The sequence below is a fragment of the Cetorhinus maximus genome, chromosome 14, assembly GCF_964194155.1.
Source record: "Cetorhinus maximus chromosome 14, sCetMax3.hap1.1, whole genome shotgun sequence".
NCBI lineage: Eukaryota > Metazoa > Chordata > Chondrichthyes > Lamniformes > Cetorhinidae > Cetorhinus > Cetorhinus maximus.
The window spans coordinates 32,181,118-32,205,188 of record NC_135892.1 but is presented as its reverse complement, the minus strand read 5'-3'; the positions used below and the strand labels follow the sequence as shown (position 1 = coordinate 32,205,188).

General features: G+C 47.1%; 1 protein-coding gene and 1 non-coding gene across 3 annotated transcripts in view; both read right to left on the bottom strand.

The window, feature by feature from the left end:
- unc93a (unc-93 homolog A) overlaps positions 1–24,071 on the bottom strand; it is a 119,971-nt gene that overhangs the window by 14,802 nt on the left and 81,098 nt on the right. For both annotated transcript variants that reach the window (XM_078556754.1, XM_078556755.1), the window contains exon 7: positions 7,295–7,426. In XM_078556754.1, the coding sequence (XP_078412880.1) occupies positions 7,295–7,426 (132 nt within the window). The remainder of the gene's footprint in view (positions 1–7,294; positions 7,427–24,071) is intronic.
- LOC144690220 (U6 spliceosomal RNA) lies at positions 8,813–8,919 on the bottom strand. Its single transcript, XR_013578817.1, has one exon. It is a non-coding gene; the product is annotated as a U6 spliceosomal RNA (small nuclear RNA).

Sequence of the window (24,071 nt, the reverse complement as noted above, 5' to 3'; positions counted from 1 at the left end):
AGTGCCTTTTGATTTTTTTCCCTGATTATTGTTTCTGAAACCTTACCCACCACTAATGTTAAACCAACTGGCCTCTAGTTACTAGAATGTCTTTACAATCTTTCTTGAATAAGGATGTCACGTTTGCGGCTCTCCAATCCTATGGCACCTCCCCTTTATGTAGGGAAGATTGGAAGATTCTGACAAGCCCTTCTACTATCTCCACTCCCACTTGCTTTAGCAACCACAGATGTAACCCATCTGAACCAGGTGACTTATCCACTCTTAAGCATAGTCAGGCTTTCCAGTAAATCCTGCCTATCAATTTTCACTCATCCATTATCCGTACCATCTTTGCTGCTGAAATTTTGTCAGTATTCTCTTCCTTAGTAAACACCACCTCAAGATACCCATTAAGTTATCTAGCCTCACCCTGCACCACTAAACATACATCACCCTTTTGATCACTAATAAACTCTTATTACTCACTCATTATTTACATGCCAGTAAAAGATCTTTGGGTTCCCTTTTATGTTAACTGCCTTCTATTTTCATTTGCTCTTTGTCAATCTTATTCATTTCTTCACTTCCCCGCTCAACTTGACCTAGTTCTTGCTTGAAGAATTCACATGACATACATCATACACCCACTTTTTTTGTTTCATCATATTCACTATCTCCCTAGTCATCCAAAGAACCCTGTTTTTTTTGTTCCCTTACTTTTCTCCTTTGTTGGAATGTACCTAATCTGCACATGAAACATCTCCTCCTTAGAGATCACCCATTTGGTGTGAAAATTAAAAAAAAAATTGTTTTTAAATAGTGAGAGACTATGAAACAAAAACAGAATTACCTGGAAAAACTCAGCAGGTCTGGCAGCATCGGCGGATAAGAAAAGAGTTGAAGTTTCGAGTCCTCATGACCCTTCAACAGAACTGAGCAATATCAGGAGAAGGGTGAAATATAAGCTGGTTTAGTGGGGTGGGAGGGGTGGGGAAGAGAGAGAGAGAGAGAGAGAGAGAGAGAGAGAAGTTGGGGTGGGAGGGAGAGAGAGAGAGAGAGAGAAGTTTGGGGGGGGAGGGAGAGAGAGAGAGAGAGAGAAGTTGTGGGGGGTGGAAGGAGAGAGAAGTTGGGGGGGAAGGAGAGAGAAGTTGGGGGGTGGGGGAAGGAGAGAGAAGTTGGGGGGGGTGTGGTTGTAGGGACAAGCAAGCAGTGATAGGAGCAGATAATCAAAAGATGTCACAGACAAAAGGAACAAAGACGTGTTAAAGGTGGTGATATTATCTAAGAGAATGTGCTAATTAAGAATGGATGGCAGGACACTCAAGGTACAGCTCTAGTGGGGATGGGGTGGAAAGACTGATAGGGCATTACAGGTATAGATTTAAAAATAATGGAAATGGGTGGGAAAAGAAAAATCTATATAAATTATTGGAAATAACAAAAGGGAGGGGGAAGAAACAGAAAGGGGGTGGGGATGGAGGAGGGAGTTCAAGATCTAAAGTTGTTGAATACAATATTCAGTCCGGAAGGCTGTAAAGTGCCTAGTCGGACGATGAGGTGCTGTTCCTCCAGTTTGCGTTGGGCTTCACTGGAACAATGCAGCAAGCCAAGGACAGACATGTGGGCAAGAGAGCAGGGTGGAGTGTTAAAATGGCAAGCGACAGGGAGGTTTGGGTCTTTCTTGTGGACAGACCGCAGGTGTTCTGCAAAGCGGACGCCCAGTTTGCGTTTGGTCTCTCCAATGTAGAGGAAACCGCATTGGGAGCAACGAATGCAGTAGACTAAGTTAGGGGAAATGCAAGTAAAATGCTGCTTCACTTGAAAGGTTTGTTTGGGCCCTTGGACGATGAGGAGAGAGGAAGTGAAGGGGCAGGTGTTGCATCTTCTGCGTGGGCATGGGGAGGTGCCATAGGTGGGGGTTGAGGAGTAGGGGGTGATGGAGGAGTGGACCAGGGTGTCCCGGAGGGAATGATCCCTATGGAATGCCGCCAGGTGGGGTGAAGGGAAGATGTGTTTGGTGGTGGCATCATGCTGGAGTTGGCGGAAATGGCGGAGGATGATCCTTTGAATGCGGAGGCTGGTGGGGTGATAAGTGAGGACAAAGGGGACCCTATCATGTTTCTGGGAGGGAGGAGAGACTATGAAATGTAGGTATTCAGAATGATATGGATGTCTTTGTACATGAATCACAGAAAGTTAACATGCAGGTACAAAAAGCAATTAGGAAGGCAATGGTATGTTAGCTTTTGTTACATGGAGGTGCTCCTCCAGGTGCAAGGGCACGGAGGGACGTCCTTTATCTTCATGAGAGTATGAGGAGGCCAGAAAGGCAGTCCAAGAGGGTATGATTGGAGATCACTGAGGAGGTTAGCAGCCATGGGGTGGTCCCACAGACCTGGTAGCAGTTCCGGAAGAAATTCAATGACCTAATGCGGTCAGTAAAGGTGAGTGGAGATCATAACATTAAGCTTGCAGCCTTGAATGTCATAGAAGGTGCATATGAACTGTGAGAAGAGGATGCTCCACTCAGTAATTGGCCATCATCAGGCACCAGTATTCAGTGCCAGATGCATAGCAGCCTCTCAGTGGAGGACCCTAGTCAGTCAGATTTCATTACTGCACGGCCAGTATGGAAGGACTGAATGCAGCAGCCATCCCTTTGGTGCAATGATGGAGATTGAGGCCTCCACCAATGTAGGGTGTAGGTGGCAATGATTGGTAAGTTACAATGTGTATTCTGTGTTTTCAAAAGAGAGCTCACAACACCAGAGAAAGTAGAGGGATTGAAAGAGGTGTGTCGTATCTTGTGGCGCTGACTCCAATGAGAGAGGAAGTGATAGAGATAGGCAGCCTGGAAGCAGGGAAACCAGGGTTGCTGATTGGGAGGCGGGTGTGGAGCCATGAGAGAGTGAGTAAACTAATAGAAGAGGCCATTAAACTTTCTGGTGAGCAACAACTGTAGCGCTGAATAAAGGAAGCCCCAATTGAAGGGCAGTCAGAAGGAGGTGATAGAATCTGCAAATCCCTCATATAACTCTTTTCTCCTTCACAGGTCAAGTAGAAGATGAGGCAGCAGCCATACCTGCAGAAGAACTTGACCCCTCAGAGGAGGAGACGACATCTGAGGAGGCAGCATCACAGCATTTAACCAGACCCTCCGCCATCGCAAATACTCTCATGTTGGTGGGCATTCGATTGTGTATGAGAATCAGCTTGGGTTCTACCAGGGCCATTCAGCTCCTGACTTCATTACGGCCTTAGACAAAAGAGCTGAACTCCAGAGGTGAGGAGAGCGCAACTGCCCTTGACATCAAAGCAGCATTTGACTGACTGTGGCATCAAGGAGCTCTACCAAAACTGGAGTCAGTGAGAATCAGGGAGAAAACTCTCTGCTGGTTGGAGTCATACCTAGCACAAAGGAACATGGTTGTGGTTGTTAGAGGTCAATCATCTCAGTTGCAGGAGATCACTGCAGGAGTTCCTCAGGGTAGTGTCCTAGGCCCAACCATCTTCAGCTGCTTCATCAATGACCTTCCTTCCATCAGAAGGTCAGAAATGGGGATGTTCACTGATGATTGTGCAATGTTTAGAATCATTTGCGATGCCTCAGATACTGAAGCAGCCCATGTCCAAATACAGTAAGACCTGGACAATAAATATCCAAGCTTGGGCTGACAAGTGGCAAGTAACATTTGCATCACACAAGTGTCAGGCAATGACCATCTCCAACAAGATCTCCAACCATCGCCCCTTGACATTCAATGGTATTACCATCGCTGAATCCCCCACTATCAACATCCTGGGGGGTTACTGTTGACCAGAAACTGAACAGCAGTAGCCATATAAATGCTGTAGCTACAAGAGCAGGTGAGAGGCTGAGAATTCTGTGGTGAGTAACTCACCTCCTGACCCCCCAAAGCCTGTCCACCATTTACAAGGCACAAGTCAGGAATGTGATGGAATACCCTCCACTTGCCTGGATGAGTGCAACTCCAACAACGCCACTCCCAAGATGAAGACTCTGGAAGCTTCAGGTTTATGATATCAAAAGACATCAGCAAGATGGGAATTGTGAAGCTGCAGCTTGAGGTGTGTGGACATCTGTTAGACCTCCGAAGGGCATTACGAACCCATGCGTGGACAATGAAGTCCATCCAGGCTATGAGTGCAGGCACGGCTTTGGGATATGTGCACCTGGCCTTCTCCTTTGAGAATGTGGTGACTTTCATGGACAGCCCCATCCAGCATGCCACCCAGTGTACGCTTTAGATATGTGACCTGACCTGCATACCATCACCTCTTCCAGGAGCTCTAGAGGGCAATGTCTAGGCGAGAGGGGCAAGAGAGGCCTGGAGTCCTTGTCAGGTGCTCATTTTCCTCAGGTGACCAGGGAGGGACAAGTGTGCCCTGAAAGGATAGAGAAGTGGCTGCCTGAGAGCGCAGGGAGTTCCTTTTAATGCATTCCTGGCTTGGACGGCGGGGCCTCAGCCTCTCTGACCGTGACACCCACACCAAGCCACAAAGACAGAGGTGCACAGGCGCAAGACACAAACCAACACCTCCCCGCCCACCCCATGTGTCGAGGCCCTCGAGACCATCATCAAAAGCAACAGAGCAGCCTGCCTCCACATCAGTTTCAGTTGCTTGCACTAGGGGAATTGTGCAATTGAGGAGCACCCACAAGCACGTGCGTAAATCCACCAAGCTGCACTCCGGTATCACAGGGTGATAATTTATTATCTTATGTCACATTGTTGCCTAAATGTGAGAACTGAAATGTAATCTGTGCACGACAGAATGATTCCTGTACCTATTTCTGCACTATCTAACCCTTAATAGCTAGAATGCTCTTGGAAAAAATGTGATGAAAGATGATGGCTGCATGAGGTCAATGTTGTATCCATGCCTTGGTTTGTTGTCATGATAGGCCTAATAAGAGTATCCAAGGAAAGGCCAAAAGAGCTATAGGAGGGAGAAGATTTAATTTTCCACAAAGGTGTCTATTGAAGGCTGTTGAGAAACTTGTCTGTATCAGTGACTTGCGAGTCTCCATGGTGTAAAGCATTGTCTGCCTGTAGTCCCGGTGCATTGTCATTGCCTGCCTGGTCTGCAGCTCCCTTAAATCTTCCTCTCCCTAAGAGGAGGCATCATGCTGCAGGAGGTCCTTGCCCTCGAAAGGTTCTCCCCTCTGTTGTGCCTGGTTGTGCAGAGCACAGCACATCACAAAAATACACAAGATCCTTGATGAGACATATGGAACTGCCCCACCAGATCTATTCAGGGATCTGAACCTCGTTTTCAGAAACCCTATGGCCTACTCAGTGGTTGCCCTTGTTGTCATGTGGTCACTGCTATATGTTTCCTCTGCATTTGTATAGGCGTAAGGAGCCATGTCTTCAGTGCATAGCCCTTGTCACCTGTGGGCTACCTTAGAACAAAGGAGTCATGACAGATTCTCAGGAGCTTTGCACAGACCATTTGTCTGTTAGTTGCAAACACTTCCTATTGGTGAAGGCTGCTGCCTAGCCTGAAATTCTTGATGGTCACATACGTGCAGTCAATTACACCCTGCACCTGCAGAATCCAGCAATGGCCTGAATCCTACAGCCCTGTCTGTGTGACTGGACAGAACAGTGTGAAACCATATGTATTTGTTAGCCCTCTTGAAGCTGATATTTGTGACCACCTTGATGTAGACACAGATTGGGAAATTCCACAGATGTCTCCATAGGAGTTCCTGCATTGATCCTAAGGTGTAAAATTTCAGCGCCGCTATGACCTTCACCAACATAGGCAATAGGTGCCCACCACTTCACTTCCCATTGGGCTCAGATCCATCTCCCTGGACAGGTGCAGTCTTCAGCATCACTGATCCTCCGACATCTGCGGGAAGCAGAGCTTCTGTCAGTAAAGCCTCTCTGGTGGGTCATGTTTTCTGCGTATGAGGCTGGTTGCGTGTCCCCTTGCGCCATCCTCATCCACAGACACTTCCACCATTATGATCCTCCTGCACCTCTGGGTATTGCAGTCCTTCCTGGAGACTGCACCTCTCTCACTCTCTCATGTTCCTTCTCATGAGGTCTCAAAGTTGGAGTGCATGAGACCTATTGTCACCTGCAGTGCTCACTTCTCAAGGCCTGTCCCCTTAATCTGCAAACAATTTGCACCTCGGAGGGAACATTCAATCTGTTATGTCTTTAATGTGCCTCCAGCTTGTCAATCCCGTGATTTATTCACTCTCTCATTCCTCACACTGAATGCTGCTGCTCGCTATGCTTGCCAACTCCAGCCAACACTGACCTGCCGCTGAGCTTATAGATGGTGGGGCTCTGAAGCTCTGTTCTTCTTGTGTGCCCCTGATAAAATTTCAAATCCTTGGAAAAATGCTTGGCAGTTGGCTCCTTAGGCTCAATTGCCTGTCCGCCACCAAAAAGCGCTGTCTTCACCCAGCTATCCGGCTGCCTCTGGCAAAATTCACGAGCTGGTGGTGTTTTGTACCAACACATTCCCCTGCAATCTTGCTGTCCTGCCCATCTCCTAGTCAGTCACTCAGGGTGTGAGAAAATTCCGTCCACAGTCTGAAAATAAAGTGTCAGCCATTTAGGACTGAGGTAAGGAGAAATTTCTTCATTCAAAGGGTTGTGAATCTTTGGAACTGCCTATCCCAGGGAGCTGTGGTGTTGACTATATTCAAGACAAAGAATGAGGTAGAAGATCAGCCATGATCTTGTTGAATGGTGGAGAAGGCTCCTGCTCCTGTTTCTAATGTTCAGTTATTTAAATATGATAGCTGGCACTTAAGCTGGGGGCAATTTTTAACTTCACTAGCTGGGCTGTAAGCTGATGGAGTGGATTGTCTGCTTGATGTAGTGCCTATCCAACCCTTATTCCATTGGTTTCAATTAGAATAAAGATCGGATAAGTTCTAAAACAAGTGGTGATCTGTTCCACCAGATTTTTGCCCAGGTAGCAAGATTGAAAATTACACTGTTAAATGAAGAACTGGCGCACTTTTCCAGAGTCAGGCAAGGTGATTAACAGTTATGACAATGAAAACCATGAACGAAGGACTTTCCACTCCTTAATGTCTATTGTAAACAATGAATATTGATATGCTTCTTAAATAACATAGCTTTGTCCAACTGGAAATATTAAACTTATATGGACCATGGAAAATAAATAGAATACAGTCTTATATCAGATCTCAATTGCATCATCTTTCTTGTAGTATTGCTACAGTTATTCATGCAATATTATAATGTAAATACAAAATTAACAATTAATATCTTGTTGCTTACTACTGTCAACATACCATTGGTCTGTGTCTGCCAAACAGCATCAACCATTCCCCAAAGAAAAGGAAACACAAAATACACTGGCAGCTGGTCCGGTCGTGGATGCCATAAAAACATTGCAATTATTGTTGCCAGATGCGTAAAGGTTCCTGTGACATGAAACAAATAAAAATAACTTCAGTTACAGTACAGTAACATGCATTAAATCTTTTTAGCATATCATAATGGGCTTGAATTTCCTGAAAATATGCATCATGGTATGGCAGAAATTATATTGAGTGACATATTCCATTATGTACAACAAGCCATAACTTGTTGGGATTTTTGAGCTGCTTCACAGAGATTCTCCCCAAAAGAGTTGAACAACTAACAATCATAATTACTTGGAAAAACTCAGCAGGTCTGGCAGCATCGGTGGAGAAGAAAAGAGTTGATGTTTCGAGGCCTCATGACCCTTCAGCAGAACTGAGTAAAGTTAGGAGAGGGGTGAAACATAAGCTGGTTTAAGGTGGAGGGGGGCGGGGGGGGAGAGAAAGAGAAGTTTGGGGGGGGGAGGGTGGGTGGTGGTGGTTGTAGGGACAAGCAAGCAGTGATAGGAGCAGATAATCAAAAGATGTCACAGACAAAAGGAACAAAGACGTGTTAAAGGTGGTGATATTATCTAAGAGAATGTGCTAATTAAGAATGGATGGCAGGACACTCAAGGTACAGCTCTAGTGGGGATGGGGTGGAAAGACTGATAGGGCATTACAGGTATAGATTTAAAAATAATGGAAATGGGTGGGAAAAGAAAAATCTATATAAATTATTGGAAATAACAAAAGGGAGGGGGAAGAAATGGAAAAGGGGTGGGGATGGAGGAGGGAGTTTAAGATCTAAAGTTGTTGAATTCAATATTCAGCCCGGAAGGCTGTAAAGTGCCTAGTCGGAAGATAAGGTGCTGTTCCTCCAATTTGTGTTGGGCTTCACTGGAACAATGCAGCAAGCCAAGGACAGACGTGTGGGCAAGAGAGCAGGGTGGAGTGTTAAAATGGCAAGCGACAGGGAGGTTTGGGTCTTTCTTGCGGACAGACCGCAGGTGTTCTGCAAAGCGGTAACCCAGTTTGCGTTTGGTCTCTCCAATGTAGAGGAGACCGCATTGGGAGCAATGAATGCAGTAGACTAAGTTAGGGGAAATGCAAGTGAAATGCTGCTTCACTTGAAAGGAGTGTTTGGGCCCTTGGACGGTGAGGAGAGAGGAAGTGAAGGGGCAGGTGTTGCATCTTCTGCGTGGGCATGGGGAGGTGCCATAGGTGGGGGTTGAAGAGTAGGGGGTGATGGAGGGGTGGACCAGGGTGTCCCGGAGGGAACGATCCCTACGGAATGCCGCCAGGGGGGGTGAAGGGAAGATGTGTTTGGTGGTGGCATCATGCTGGAGTTGGCGGAAATGGCGGAGGATGATCCTTTGAATGCGGAGGCTGGTGGGGTGATAAGTGAGGACAAGGGGGACCCTATCATGTTTCTGGGAGGGAGGAGAAGGCGTGAGGGCGGATGCGTGGGAGATGGAACGCTTCACAAATTTGCATGGCATCCTTGCTCAGGGGCCATGCTAATCTTCTCTGTATCGTTCCAATTTTAGTATATGTGCTGCCGACGCGAGCACTGCGTGGGAGATGGGCCGGACACGGTTGAGGGCCCTGTCAACGACCGTGGGTGGAAAACCTCGGTTAAGAAAGAAGGAGGACATGTCAGAGGAACTGTTTTTGAAGGTAGCATCATCAGAACAGATGCGACGGAGGCGAAGGAACTGAGAGAAGGGATGGAGTCCTTACAGGAAGCGGGGTGTGAGGAGCTGTATTCGAGGCAGCTGTGGGAGTCGGTAGGCTTGTAATGGATATTGGTGGACAGTCTATCATCAGAAATTGAGACAGAGAGGTCAAGGAAGGGAAGGGAAGTTTCAGAGATGGACCATGTGAAAATGATGGAGGGGTGGAGATTGGAAGCAAAATTAATAAATTTTTCCAGGTCCCGACGAGAGCATGAAGCTGCACCGAAGTAATCATCGAGGTACCGGAGAAAGAGTTGTGGGAGGGGGCCGGAGTAGGACTGGAACAAGGAATGTTCCACATACCCCATAAAGAGACAGGCATAGCTGGGGCCCATGCGAGTACCCATAGCCACACCTTTTATTTGGAGGAAGTGAGAGGAGTTAAAGGAGAAATTGTTAAGTGTGAGAACAAGTTCAGCCAGACGGAGGAGAGTAGTGGTGGATGGGGATTGTTCGGGCCTCTGTTCAAGGAAGAAGCTAAGGGCCCTCAGACCATCCTGGTGGGGGATGGAGGTGTAGAGGGATTGGACGTCCATGGTGAAGAGGAAGCGGTTGGGGCCAGGGAACTGGAAATTGTTGATGTGACGTAAGGTGTCAGAGGAATCACGGATGTAGGTGGGAAGGGACTGGACAAGGGGAGAGAGAAGGGAGTCAAGATAACGAGAAATAAGTTCCATGGGGCAGGAACAGGCTGACACGATCGGTCTGCCGGGACAGTTCTGTTTGTGGATTTTGGGTAGGAGATAGAAGCGGGCCGTCCGAGGTTGGGCGACTATCAGGTTGGAAGCTGTGGGAGGAAGATCTCCAGAGGAGATGAGGTCAGTGACAGTTCTGGAAACAATCGCTTGATGTTCAGTGGTGGGGTCATGATCCAGGGAGAGGTAGGAGGAAGTGTCCGCGAGTTGACGCTCAGCCTCCACGAGGTAGAGGTCAGTGCGCCAGACAACAACAGCACCACCCTTGTCAGCGGGTTTGATGACAACGTTGGGGTTGAACCTGAGAGAACGGAGTGCAGTAAGTTCAGAGAGAGACAGGTTAGAGCGGGTGAGAGGAGCAGAGGAATTGAGACGACTAATGTCACGCCGACAGTTCTCAATGAAAAGATCAAGAGAAGGTAAGAATCCAGAGGGAAGGGTCCAGGTGGAGGGAGAATATTGTAGGTGGGTAAAAGGATCCGTTGAACGGGGAGAGGACTCCTGCCCAAAGAAGTGAGCACGGAGACGAAGACAGCGGAAGAAGAGTTCAGCATCGTGCCGAGCCCGAAATTCATCGAGATGATGGTGTAAGGGTATGAAACTAAGTCCTTTGCTGAGCACTGAACGTTCAGCATCGGAGAGGGGAAGGTCAGGGGGTATAGTGAATACGCAGCTGGGGCTGGGATTGGAAGATGGGGTGGGGACGGAGGGATAAGCAGGGGTGGAGGGTCCCAGATAGGTGTTGGTGTCGATGAGTTGTTGGAGCTTACGTTCCTTAGCACTTGAGAGAAAGAGAAAAAGTTTCTTGTTGAGGCGTCAGATGAGACGAAGAATAAAATGAAACTGGAGGCACGCACAGCTTTGAAAAAGGGTGCGGCGGTGCTGCTGGAGGGAAAGGTCGAGTGTGTTCATATGGCAGCGCATTGCACTGAGTGTGGATCTCAGAATGCGACGGGAACAGCAGTCCGAGAAAAGTTTTATGTCCCGGAGATACCTGTAATCTTGGGTGGGTTCGAAACAAGAGGGATGGAATTTCAGTTGAAATCCACGTGGGGTGAGTCGGAGATGGAGACAGTCACTGAGAAAGGAAATATGACTGTGAAAGCGGGTTTTAGTAAACACCTTGTCAAACACCAGGAGAGAAATGGAAGGCAATGGAGGTGAACAAGGCAGAAGAGACAGGCGGAAATCCTGTCGGAGAGCAGAGCAATACTTCTTCGAGGTAGGCATTTCTTGAAGAGGAGTGGCAGTCAATTGAACACAGAGATAAAAACAAAAAACTACTGTTTTTGTTTTGGATTTCCAGCATCTGCAGTAGTTTTTTGTTTTTATCTCTGTGTTCAATTGACTGCCACACCTCCCCATGCCCACGCAGAAGATGCAACACCTGCCCCTTCACTTCCTCTCTCCTCACCATCCAAGGGCCCAAACACTCCTTTCAAGTGAAGCAGCATTTCACTTGCATTTCCCCTAACTTAGTCTACTGCATTCATTGCTCCCAATGCGGTCTCCTCTACATTGGAGAGACCAAACGCAAACTGGGTGACCTTTTTGCAGAACACCTGCGGTCTGTCCGCAAGAAAGACCCAAACCTCCCTGTCGTTTGCCATTTTAACACTCCACCCTGCTCTCTTGCCCACATGTCTGTCCTTGGCTTGCTGCATTGTTCCAGTGAAGCCCAACGCAAACTGGAGGAACAGCACCTCATCTTCCGACTAGGCACTTTACAGCCTTCCGGGCTGAATATTGAATTCAACAACTTTAGATCTTAAACTCCCTCCTCCATCCCCAACCTTTTTCCGTTTCTTCCCCCTCCCTTTTGTTTTTTCCAATAATTTATATAGATTTTTCTTTTCCCACCTATTTCCATTATTTTTAAATCTATAACTGTAATGCCCTGTCAGTCTTTCCACCCCATCCCCACTAGAGCTGTACCTTGAGTGTCCTGCCATCTATTCTTAATTAGCACATTCTCTTAGATAATATCACCACCTTTAACACGTCTTTGTTCCTTTTGTCTGTGACATCTTTTGATTATCTGCTCCTATCACTGCTTGCTTGTCCCCACCCCCAACTTCTCCACCCCCCCCCCCCCCCACCCCCACCTTAAACCAGCTTATATTTCACCCCTCTCCTAACTTTACTCAGTTCTGCGGAAGGGTCTTGAGGACTCGAAACGTCAACTCTTTTCTTCTCCGCCGATGCTGCCAGACCTGCTGAGTTTTTCCAGGTAATTTTGTTTTTGTTTTGGATTTCCAGCATCCGCAGTAGTTTTTTGTTTTTATAACAATCATAATTCCCCAGTTTAAAATCAAGTCTGACGCCAGAGGGCGCACTTGCCACATGAAATTGCAGTACCTGTGAAGTTGCTGACAGTGACACTACAGGCAGCTGCCTGCATCAAAGACAGTACAGTCCAAACAAAGTGGGAAAGGGACACACAACACTGCTCATTCCCTCTCGATCTCTTCACCGCTCCTCGCTCCGTTCCACCTCCATCGTCTGTCTCCCTTCACTGTTCCCTCCTGCTTTACTCCACTCTCCTTCACTGCTCCCTCTGACTTTCCTATTCTGCTGCTTCCCCCTGCTCTCTTTGCCATTTCACACTTTCCTCTCTTCACTGCTCCCTTCATAGTCCTCCTGCTTCTTCTAGTTCCAATCATCCGCCAGTCATGTTGTCTGCCTCCAGTGGTAAAGGGAGTGGCAAAGTGAGCTGGATGGAGGGGCAGTGGGTAGAATTGGAAGTGGAGGATGGGCAACGGATGGTGGGGAGCAGAAAGAAACTGGAAGCTGTGGACCGGATGGTGGGCAGCGGGAAGGAGTAGGAAGTGGAAGGCAGTGACATCAGTGGTGAGAAAAACTTTATGGAATGGGAGCTGAGTTCTTATTCCTGTTCGGCGGCAGGAGTTAGTGTATAATCAATGGTGAGATCAAGTTTGCTGCATTAATGGCACAGCCACTTAGACCATTACAGAATGGTGCTGGATTTTAAAATTCCCACCTTTGTTTTCAAATGGGGTGGAGTCCAATTCAATTATTTTACAGGGTACATAACTCAGAATTCCCTCACTCACCAAATTTCTAAGTGTTTTAAGGGTTGATCTCTTTCTAAAATTTACTCAAATTTTGCATTTAGCATTTAACTTTTACCTCGTATTTTCTTTCATAGTGTTAGTCAGTGATAAACAAGCTGCCTGCTTGTGGCAGCAGCTAAGTTAATTAGGTGAGTAATTAGTAATGGTAACTTGGTCAGTAGAATTGTCTCAGTTCTTTGGAATTCTTGCTAATATAAACACAGGAGACTCCGGCTGGACGGAGTACTGCTTCTACAGAGTACTTTTTAAAAAATTCTTTCATGGAATGTGGGCATTGCTGGGAAGGCCTGTTACCCATCCATAATTGCCCTTAGACGGTGGAGGCGATCCACCTTCTTGATCTGCAGCAGTCCCTTTGGTGCAGATACATCCACAACGCTGCTGAGAAAGGAGTTCCAGGATCCTGATCCCGTAATAGTGAAGGAATGGCCATATATAGCTCCAAGCCAGGATGGTATGTGGGTTGGAGGGGAACTTGCAGGTCGTGGTGTTCCCATGCGTCTGCTGCCCTTGTCCTTCTAGGTGTAGAGCTCACAGGTTTGGAAGGTGCTGTTGAAGGACCTTGGTGAGCTACCACAGTGCATCTTGTATATAGTACACACTGCTGCCACTGTGCATGGAGGAAGTGAATGTTTAAGTTGGTGAATGGGGTGCCAATCAACCGGGCTGCTTTGTCCTGGATTGTGTCGAGCTTCTTGAGTATTACTGGAGCCACACTCATCCATGCAAGTGGATGGCATTCCAGAGTCCTGACTTGTGCCTTGTAAGTGGCTTTGGGAGTCAGGAGGTGACTTACTCACCTGAGATTTCCCAGTCTCTGACCTGTTCTTGTGGCCACAGTATGTATAAGGCTGGTCCAGTTCCGTTTCTGGTCAATGTTTATTGACCCCAGGATGTTGATAATGGGTAATTCAGTGATGGTAATGCCATTAAATGTCAAGGAGAGATGGTTAGATTCTCTCTTGTTGGAGATTGTCATTGCCTGGCACTTGTATGATGTGAATGGTACTTGCCACTTATCAGCTCAAGCCTGAATGTTGTCCAAGTCTTGCTGCATATTGGCATGGACTGCTCCAGTATCTGAGCAGTTGCGAATAGTACTGAACACTCTGCAATCATCAGCGAACATCCCCACTCCTGACCATATGACTGAAGGAAGTTCATTGATGAAGCAGCTGAAGATGGCTGGGCCTAGGATACAATCCTGAGGAACTCCTGCAGTGATGCCCTGGGACTGAGATGATTGGCATTAACAACCACAACCATCTTCCTTTGTGCTAAGTATGACTCCAAATAGTGGACAGTTTTCCCCTTGGTTCCCATTGACTTCAGTAAGAAATAGTAAGGAAAAAAGTCACTGGTGGGAAAAGTTTATATGCCTTGTAACAGTAGCCATAGTGTAGGACAGAGCACGAATCAAGAAATAATAGAGGCTTGTAAGCAAGATACTGCAATAATAGTGGTCAAGTTTAATCTTAATATAGATTGGACAAATCAAATTGACTCAGGTAACCTTGAGCACAAGTTCATAGAGTGTATTTGGAACAGCTTCTCAGAAGAACACATTATGAAATCAACTACAGAACATGCTATTTTAGACTTGGTAATGTGTAAAAGACAGGATTAAATAATGATTTAATCGTAAAGGATGATCTAGGAAAGTGTGATCATAGCATGATAGTATTTCACATTCAGTTTCAGTGTGCGAAACCTGGATCTGAAACTAGTGCCTTACATTTAAATAAGGTCAATTACAAAGCTTTGAAGATAGAGTTGGCTACAGGGGAACTGGAAAAATAGGTTAAAAGTAAGACAGTAGATAAGACAGACATTTAAGGCAATACTTCATAACTCTCAACAAAGATATGTTCCATTGAGAAAGAAAGATTACAAGAAGGATGAACCATCTGTGACTAATGAATGAAGTTAAGGATGGTATCAAATTGAAAGAAAAGGCATACAATGCTGCAAAGATTATGGCAGATCAGAAGATTGGGAAAATTTTGAAAACCAGCAAATGTAGCCTATCCTTCAGCAAGAACACATTCAACTTAAAGGGAGCCAATTGTAAAGAACTTTTTTAAAACATTTTTCTTGGACTGTGGCTTTAAAATTGGGCTGTAGCTTTAAAAACTACCACGGCTGCAGTTAAAAGACATGTTCACTGGAACAGGATGAGGAAAATCTACAATGTTGCTACCCTGGAACAATAAGTTATTGAACAATAAGTTCAATAAGAACAATAAGAGTGCAGGATGGTGCCAGAAAGGAGTTCTGGACTAGGGGAACTGCCTAACCACAGCATTTTAATTGGCTCCTGGCCAGGTGACTAGGGTTTTGTGTGGTAACAGTACAGGCAGAACAGCTCCTAGCCTGCAAAGAGGGAAGACCTGAAATCTGTCTTTCCTGTATTTATAAGATTTCAGCAATTCTGCCATAATAGCTGGCTGGCTATCCTTTACATCTCTGTAACCTACTTTCTCTGAAAAGCCCTGTCAAGAGGAAAAGGAGAAAATCACCAGTCGAGACATTGAAAAGCAAGTTTTTCAACCAGTGAACCACTGACTAAAAGTGCTGGGAGACCATCTCATGTCATCAACAACAAACTGTAAGGAATTTGGAAGATATCAATCAAAATCAACCCATCTAACCCTGTACTCCAGATTGGTGCTATTGAACTGTTTTATCTCACTCTTAAAATCCATGTTTTGTGTGTCTCGTTTGTGTGTGTGTGTGCTTGTGCATAGGGGTTTAAGGGATAGAGTTTAAGTTATAGAGTTAGAAGTTAGCAGTTCATATTTCTTTCTTTTGCCACTAGTTAAAGACAATTTATTCAATAAACAGTTATTTACTTTTTAAGTTTACAAACCTGGTGCTCATATTCTGTTGACCTAAATTAAACAGTTAGGTAGAATTGGGGCAATCTGGTGGTTTGGTCAAACTTTTCATGTTTGTTGTGGCTCGGGGAACAGTGGGGCTTGATATTACAGCGCATTATCCCCAGTGAGTCGTGACACAACATTTAAAATTCAACCAGCAGTATTGGGGATTTCAAAGGACTTTGGAACTGGACTTTTAAAAAAAAACCTTGAAATGAAACACTGACACAATGAAGTGACTTCATGACTATACTAGTCAAAAGATAGCTGATGCAATCAGACCACACAATGGAATGTATCTATCCAGATTTAAGTGACTTATGTCGACCATTGAACTCCTGTGGTCACAGCGTAAAATTGTAAATAGCACTTTCAAGCTGACAAGCGGTGGGTTCCAATGTGTCTAGGTGGACAGCCACATGCCTTGGAAATGCTAATCCCAAAACCTGCTTCATTAGGGTGAACCACAATCACCAGTCTGATGCTGATAATCTAAAATCTCCATCAAAACACCATCATATATTAATGAATTATTCATGAACCCAGGATAGATACAAGATATAAGAATTTACAATTAAAACATTGAAGGATTTGCATCAATCATTGTCACAGTTGTGACTTTTGTGCTATAAGATAAGTTTGTTTATGGACAAGAGCAGCAACTTGCAAGGTTAACCACGGGTAGGATTGATCATCTACACACATGGGAATGTACTCCTCTGAGTGATCAACAGGGTGGGTGCAGTTTGGAAGTCACGGGGAAAGCATTTGTGGTGTACTGATTTAACTTGCAGGGGAGCAGAGGACTGGACCCAGATTTTCATCATAATGGAGTGCTTCTCTGTCATGGCAAAAGTAGCTGAAAATCCTAGGTCCCTTCGCCAAACATGGCACTTCCCATTTTCTCAGGGAAGCAAATGGAGGTGGTTCATGTTTCGTACATGTGCGATTTATGGAGGCAGCTGGCCATTTAAATCATCAGCTGCCTGCACTGAAGTCAGATTTTGGTAGGCCAGGAGTGTAAACCCAAAGTGTGCAGATTAGACGTGGTAAGTGCAAGCCTGGACTTTGTGGATTAATTTGGTTAGCCAGGAGGATAAGGTAAGGTGGAGGTGAGGTGTTCTTTGGGGGAGGTCAGGTGCCCTTTGGAAGTGTTAAAGGTCGGCATAAATGTGTGCAAAAAATGCCTAATTCATAACTGGCAAGCTCGTTGGAGCTGTCAACAGACCTGTCAAAATCAACTGTCAAACCTATCAAAAGCACCTGTCAAGAGGACCTGCTAAAATTGTCAAGAGCAACTGTGAAAAGTGAGCTGTAAAACTGTCAAGACATTTATAAGTCCTGCCCTTAAAATCATTGTAAGAGTATCTGAAGTGTTAAAAAAATATTGCTTGCTATTTCACTCTGTCTGTTGATATAAGCCTGAGGGCTTCCATTACTGAATTAGTGCTGCATGACTGAGTTCACAACCACCCATTATCATAACAGAATGCCTGCCATTTCACAATTTGATTGACAGCTACAAGTTGTTATGGACTTTTTGAAGTGGGATAATGAATTCCAATACTTGTTTTTATAAGGGACTATGCACTTGAATGAAATGTTTGTTGTTATAAGGCCTTACCTAGTTGGAGGAATGTAAATGCAGTAAATGGGTTTTTACAAATGAGTGTTTTTTTCATTATAGTGAAGTTTCCAATAGACACTTAGAACTTTATTTAATCTCTGCATGGTCCTGAGGTCTGCCCATGGTGGATATTGGGTGACTTGGTATGTTAAGTGTAAGGGCAAAGGGTGGTGTGTGGGGGGAATTGGTTGGCATAAATTGGCATTAAGTTGGCGCAGGGGCTATAAAGGACTATGCTGGTCGGTAGAGGGGCATAGTTTGTCATAGAAGGCCTGAAGTGCCACGGATGTTGGTACAGGGGCATAGATTGGCAGACCTGAACCAGGCAGGTTCAGGTCAGACGTTAGAGTTAAGAGTATAAGAGGGGAGGTGCAGGTTCACCTACCTATACAAAGGATGACTAGAAAAATAGTAGAGGGAGAAATTAGAATAGGAATAAACTAGTAACAAATATAAAAAGAGACAGTAAGAGCTTCGACAAGTATATAAAAAGGAAGAGAATGGCTAAAATAAACGCTGGTCCCTTAGAGGAGGAGACTGGAAAATTAATAATTGGAGATGAGGAAATGGCAGAGACTAAGGGCGGAATTTTCCATGCCCTCTGGCAGCAGGTGAGTTTGGCAGCGTGGCGAGAATATGGTAGGATGGCCAAAAATTGGTTTCGCAACATCGTGAAACCAGTTTGCAATTGTACACTCTGCCTGTCAATGGCGGGCCAGGTTTCCTGCCATCGGATGTCAGGAACTTCATTGTAATACATCTGCATATCATTATAAGCCCAGCTCGTTGGAATCATTCCCCCCATGCTGGATCATCTGAGCACCCGAGTGTTTCACAACTCTACACAAGCAAGGTGTACTTGGCGAGCTGCACTTTGCTCGGGACTTCGAGGATTGTTTGCTTGTGGCAGCACTCATGTCATCAGCGTCAGGCTTCCCAGACAGCACCACATCACTTTTAGGGGGCTAACAGGCAGGTCTCTACCTACCAGACCAGCCATAAGGCAGGGATGGCTTTTCAATGGCTGCAGGGTTAGGGCTCGCTTGGGGAATGGGGAGAAGTGGCCTTAGGCAAGGGAAGAGGCTGCAGGGTGTGGGCTGCACTGGGGAAGGGGGTTATCCCAGGGTTACCATCACCGCCATTGCCTATCAAGCCATGTGGTGAGATTGCTGGACCTCCTGCCGCCAGATCGGGGGTAGAGGACATCACAGCGGGCTTCTGCAGTGTCCAATCAAGGGATGCATCATTAAACCAGGGGAGCTGCAGTCTAATTGTCTTTTGGGGCCATGTCTTCTTTGCAGCAGCCCTGGGCTGGAAGCACTGAGAGGCGTTCATGTGGCTGCACTTTAAATATTGCACCCGGCATGAAGAAATGGTGAGGTCATGGTCTAGCAGGCAAATGAAAGCCCGTCCGCTATCGAAACAGCGTGTTCCTGGGAATGCATGCTTAATGAGATGGGATTGGGAAATTGCGGCCAGCAGGTAAAACGTCCTTTTCCCGCCCACTACTGCACTGAAAGCAAATCTGGGACGATTCCGCCCTAAGTATTTTGTATTTGCCTTTACGTTAGAAGACACTACCGATGGAATTTTCCATGCCCGCTGGCCTCGGGCATGCTCGGCGACGTGAGCGGACAATATGGCGAGAAGGCCAGAACTCAGTTTCACAACGTCGCAAAACCAGTTTGCGGTAGTTTGCTCAGCCCGTCAATGGCGGGCTGTGTTTCCTGCCATCGAACATCGGGAACTTCATTGTAATACATCTGCATATCATTATAAGGCCAGCCTGTTAGACTGTGCATGTTGTACAATCTCCTTGCTAAATCTGGCCATGAAGCAGTCACTGGTGGAGGCGCTCACTGTCCCTTGCAATGTCATCATTCAGATGTGGACCAGTCTCCCCGATGGTTCAAGTTAACAATGCAGCCTTCCAGTGCAGGTTAGGGGAATGTAAATGCCTGAGCTGAGAGCACAGCATGCAGTTCAGTGGGCAAAGCTGCTGCCAATCGGTCAGGTGGAGTGGGGCGGAGGAAGGTTGTGTTTCGGGCAGCCATGCAGCGCACTAAACTCTGGCCATCCAAGTGGTGGCCAGCACTCTCCGGGATACGCTAAGGGGCCTTCAGACTTAACTAAGAGAGGTTCTTAGAACACCTAAGCCAACCCACGTATCACTCTCTTTCATCCTGCAGGAGGAGTACATCAGGATCATGGAGCCTGATGAACTACCTGTATGCCTCATGACGTACAGAGAGTGAAGACAAAGGAGAAGAGAGCGACTAAGACACCTGGCTGCACAGAGGGAGGAACAGCGCCCTATGGAAGAAGGGGAGATTGGGGCTCCCGCGCACGCCACCGAAGAGCCACAGCAAACAATCTGGTCGGTGCCTAGCTAGAACAAGGGTCTATAGACGCCACCTTTCATTCCTGCAGAAGACCGACAACCAGTTTCGCCAAAGACTGCGCATCTCTAAGGAACTGGTCGGTCATAATTGCCAGCCAATGCAGGATTTGGCACCATGTGGACACGGAGGCCATCCACTGCCAGTGGCCAAAGTGACAGCGGCGTCTAATTTTTACGCCAGTGGTTCCTTTCAGGGCTCCACAGGTGACCTCTGTGGGATATCACAAGCCTCTACCCATAAATGCATCCATGAGGTCACGGATGCCATCTTTGTGAAGGCAACAACTTTGTGCATTTCGCCCAGGACCAGGAGAGCCAGGATGCAAGAGTGAGTGGATTTTCCCAGATCTAGGGTTTCCCACAGGTGTAGGTGCCATTGACTGTACATGCATCACACACCAATCTCCGTCGCAACGCGTGGTCAATTATGTCAACCGCAAGGGATTCCATTCACTGAACATGCAGCTGGTGTGCGACCACCACAAACGCATCCTGCAGGTTTGCGCACAGTTCCCAATGAATGTGCACGACTCCTACATTCTCAGTCGGTCACAGATCCCTGACATCTTCCAGGGTCCACAGAGGCTGTAGGGTTGGCTCCTTGGGTCAAGGCCGTGGCTGATGAAACCCAATGCAGTGGCCTTAGGCTGCAGCAGAACGAAGGTAAAATGAGGCTCATGTTGCAACTTGGTGGAGCAAACCATCAGGATGCTGAAAATGAGCTTCCAGTGCCTGGACCGGTCAGGTGGAGCCCTGCAATATCATTCACAGAGGATGTCACGTATCATCGTTGCCTGCTGCACCCTTTATAACTTGGCGCTGCAATGGAGAGAACAGCTGGCTGAGGAGGAGACGGAGGAGTTCCACGTCTCCTCTAATGAGAAGGACGTCCACTGGGATGAGGGTGAGGAGATCCTCGAAGGCAACGATGAGAGCGATGAGGCCCTCGCAGTGGCCAACCAAGGCAGACGTGCTCGAGAGGCCCTCATAGCTGCTAGATTTGTGGAGGATGATGATGACATGAAGTGAGGAGACACCATCAATCCTCACATTGCATATGTGAACGTTTGACTCCAGCCTGGCTTATACCCTGTATGGCGCACATAACCTCTGAGATAAGGCATCTGTCATGGAGACGCAAGCGTAGGCCTTACAAGTTGCTCAAATCCAGGAGGAAGATGACGACATGCAGTGAGGACACTATCGACCTTCACATTACCTCTGAGAATGTCTGATTCCTGTCTGTCTGAGGGCAGCTCACTTGCGCTCTGTGATCAGGGATATATCATGATATTTTAAAACCACCAGATCCTTTGCCCGCTTTCAGCACCTGACCCCTTTAGGAGCACCTTAAAAGGTGCTGAGAGCAGAAAGAGAGAATGATGGAACTCTGTGACACCTGCCCAAGACATTCTGGCAGCAATGACAAGCACGGTCGTGGTGCAGGCATCACTGATATGTCCAGGGAGTGAAAGGCCGGGCCATCACTTTGGTCTGAAGGCTGCACAAAGCACAGGTTAGAGGCCTGGAAATGAGACACCTGCCTTTATCTTGTGCAGGAAGGTTTCACATCTGAGTGACACAAACACTGCTCATCAGAAGAAGGAGCCAAAGGCAGGGAGACATTCTTGGGAGTTTATTGACAATAGTGAACAGTATGTATAAGTGATTAACACCTGTGCCCAGGCCAGGCAACTAATTCTTCTTCACTTTCCTAACCCTGCCATTATGTCTTGGTGCTCCCCCAACATCCACAGCGAAGTTGGAGGCAGCCTGCTGACTGCTGTGCCCCGTCTGTGATGACCTCAACAGGGGTCCTCTGTAGAGCCGAGACCTGGAGGGTCACGGCCTGCTTTCGGTTCCTGCTGTGTGGCAGTGTCACCCTCCTCGAGCTGGAGCTACTGTGGTCAAAGAAAGAGGGGATTCGGATGGGCTGGACACTCTCGGAGTCACCTGGGTAGGTGGCCCTGGAGTGTGCACCTGCTGATCCTCCTCCCTTTGCGTGCCCAAGGGCCCCAGGCTGACTCCTTGAGGAGAAGGGAAACTGAAGTGAGATTGAGCTGTCCCGCACCCCTCTCATGTTCAGACTATTGAGGGCCAACTATGGCGTCAGTGATGGAGCTCAGTCCACGCAGCAGTGCAGGACCTATGTCCTGTACCAAGATCCCCATGGCGGCCACCATCCTACCAGTGTTAACCTCAGTGCGTTGGCATGTTGGCGCTATCACGTCAGCCTGAAGACAGACAGACTCCTCCACCGTGCCTTGCAATCTGAGGAGTACAAAGGACATTGCTTCCTGTTGTTCCCGAGCTTGCCTTTGCAGCTCCAGCAACTGAGACATGACTGAGTCCAGAGGCTCGTCATCTGACTCAGACTCAGCAAATATCTGGCCTCCAGCAGCCCTCCAAGTGCTGGAGACCTGGGAAGTCCCTGCTGCCACCTGCTGTGGATTAGAAAGTGCGATTTGCTCACCAAGTTTTGATCATGAGGTTATTCTAAAGCTAAGTCCCACCAAGGTACGTGTCTCTGCGCTGGTGGAGGGTGTGGGTGAACACTGTGATGGGACTTCAAGAATGGTGCCTTCAGATTCCCCTTGAGAGGTTTCTTCGGGGCTTGATTGGAGGCCCTGGGTTATGGACTTCATCGGCTGTTTCCCAAATGTGCCTGCAAATAGCAAGGAGAGAGAATTAGTGCATGGTAGTGGCCTATGAAATAGGACACATCACTCACAGCATGGTTGGCTGATGGATGTTGCACTGCTCAATCCTCGCCTGGTAGAGCACTATTGACCTCAATGTCAGCACAGGAATGGTCCAGATCCTCACCGGCCAGCTGGATGGCTCTGTTTTCAAAGTCCGTGAGGACCTTGATGTCAGACATTCCTCCATCCATAAGCAACCTCTCCCTGTTGATGTGCGTCAGCTTGCCCTGCATGAATAGAGATGGAGAGAGTGTAAGCGGGACGCCTGCCAGGCCAGATGATAAGTATGCCTGGCATGTGTGGGTTGTGAGTGTCCCATGGGCGAGATGAGGACAATGAAGGTGTGTGAGAGAGTGAATGGCGATATCCCTTGCACTGGCAGTGAGTGAGGGCCCTGTGGATGTGTGATGGGTTTGTGAGTGTGTGAGTTCAGAGTGAGAACAGTGACTTACCCTGGCGGAATGGAGGAGATCATTCATCCACTTGCGGCACTGGGTGGCTGTCCTCTTTTGAAGGGCGTTGGCGCTTACCAATGCTGCCACCGCCTTCCAAGTCAGATTTGCAACGCCACTGCCCATCCTGTGGCCAGAGCGGGGGGAGAGGACATCACGGCAGGCCTCCACTCTTTCCAAAAGGCACTCAAGGGACGTGTCGTTAAACGGGGTGGCTGCAGTCTTCTTGCCTTTCAGGGCCATGTCTTCTGCGCAGCAGTCCTGGGCTGGAAGCACTGAGAGGTGTGCGCAGCTGGATTTTAAATATGGCACTGGTATGCTGAGGTGGCAAGGTGATGGCATGGTGGGCGAATGACAGCCCGTTCACCATGGAAACGGCTTGTTTCCTGGGAATACATAATTAATGTGGCGGGTTTGGGACGATACGGCGTGAGAAGCCACGATGCCCTCTACCACACTTAGTGCAAATCTGGGACAATTCCGCCCTATAAGTATTCCAGTAATTATAGAAAATCAAGGGGAAAAAGGGAGGGAGGAACTAAAACAATCGTTATCACCAGACAAAAATTACTTGGAAAACTAACTGGACTAAAAGCTAACAAGTCCCCTGGACTTGATGGCCTGCATCTTAAAAGAAGTGGCTGCAGAGATAGTGGATGCATTGGTTGTCACCTTCCAAAATCCTGTGGAGAGGCCTCAGAAGATTGGAAAATCACAAATATAATGCCCTATTCATGAAAGTAGGGAGAAAGAAAGAAGGAAACTACAGACAGTTTAACATCTGCCATTGGGAAAAATGTTGGGATCCGTTATTAAGGAAGTAGTGGCCGGGCATTTAGAAAATCATAATACAATCAAGCAGAGTCAACATGGTTTTATGAAGAGAAATCGAGTTTGACAAATTTAATAGAGTTCTTTGAGGATGTGACAAGCAGAGTGGATAAAGGGGAACCAGTAGATGTAGTCTAGTTGGATTTTCAAAAGACATTTAATAAGGTGCTACCTGAAAGGTAAGAGCTCAAGGTTTTGGGGCTATTATATTAGTTCAGGATTGATAGAGGATTGGCTAACTAACAGGGAAAAGGAGGCGGAATTTAGTCCAGGAGACCTAGGTCCCGTTGGTGAACCTGGAGGTT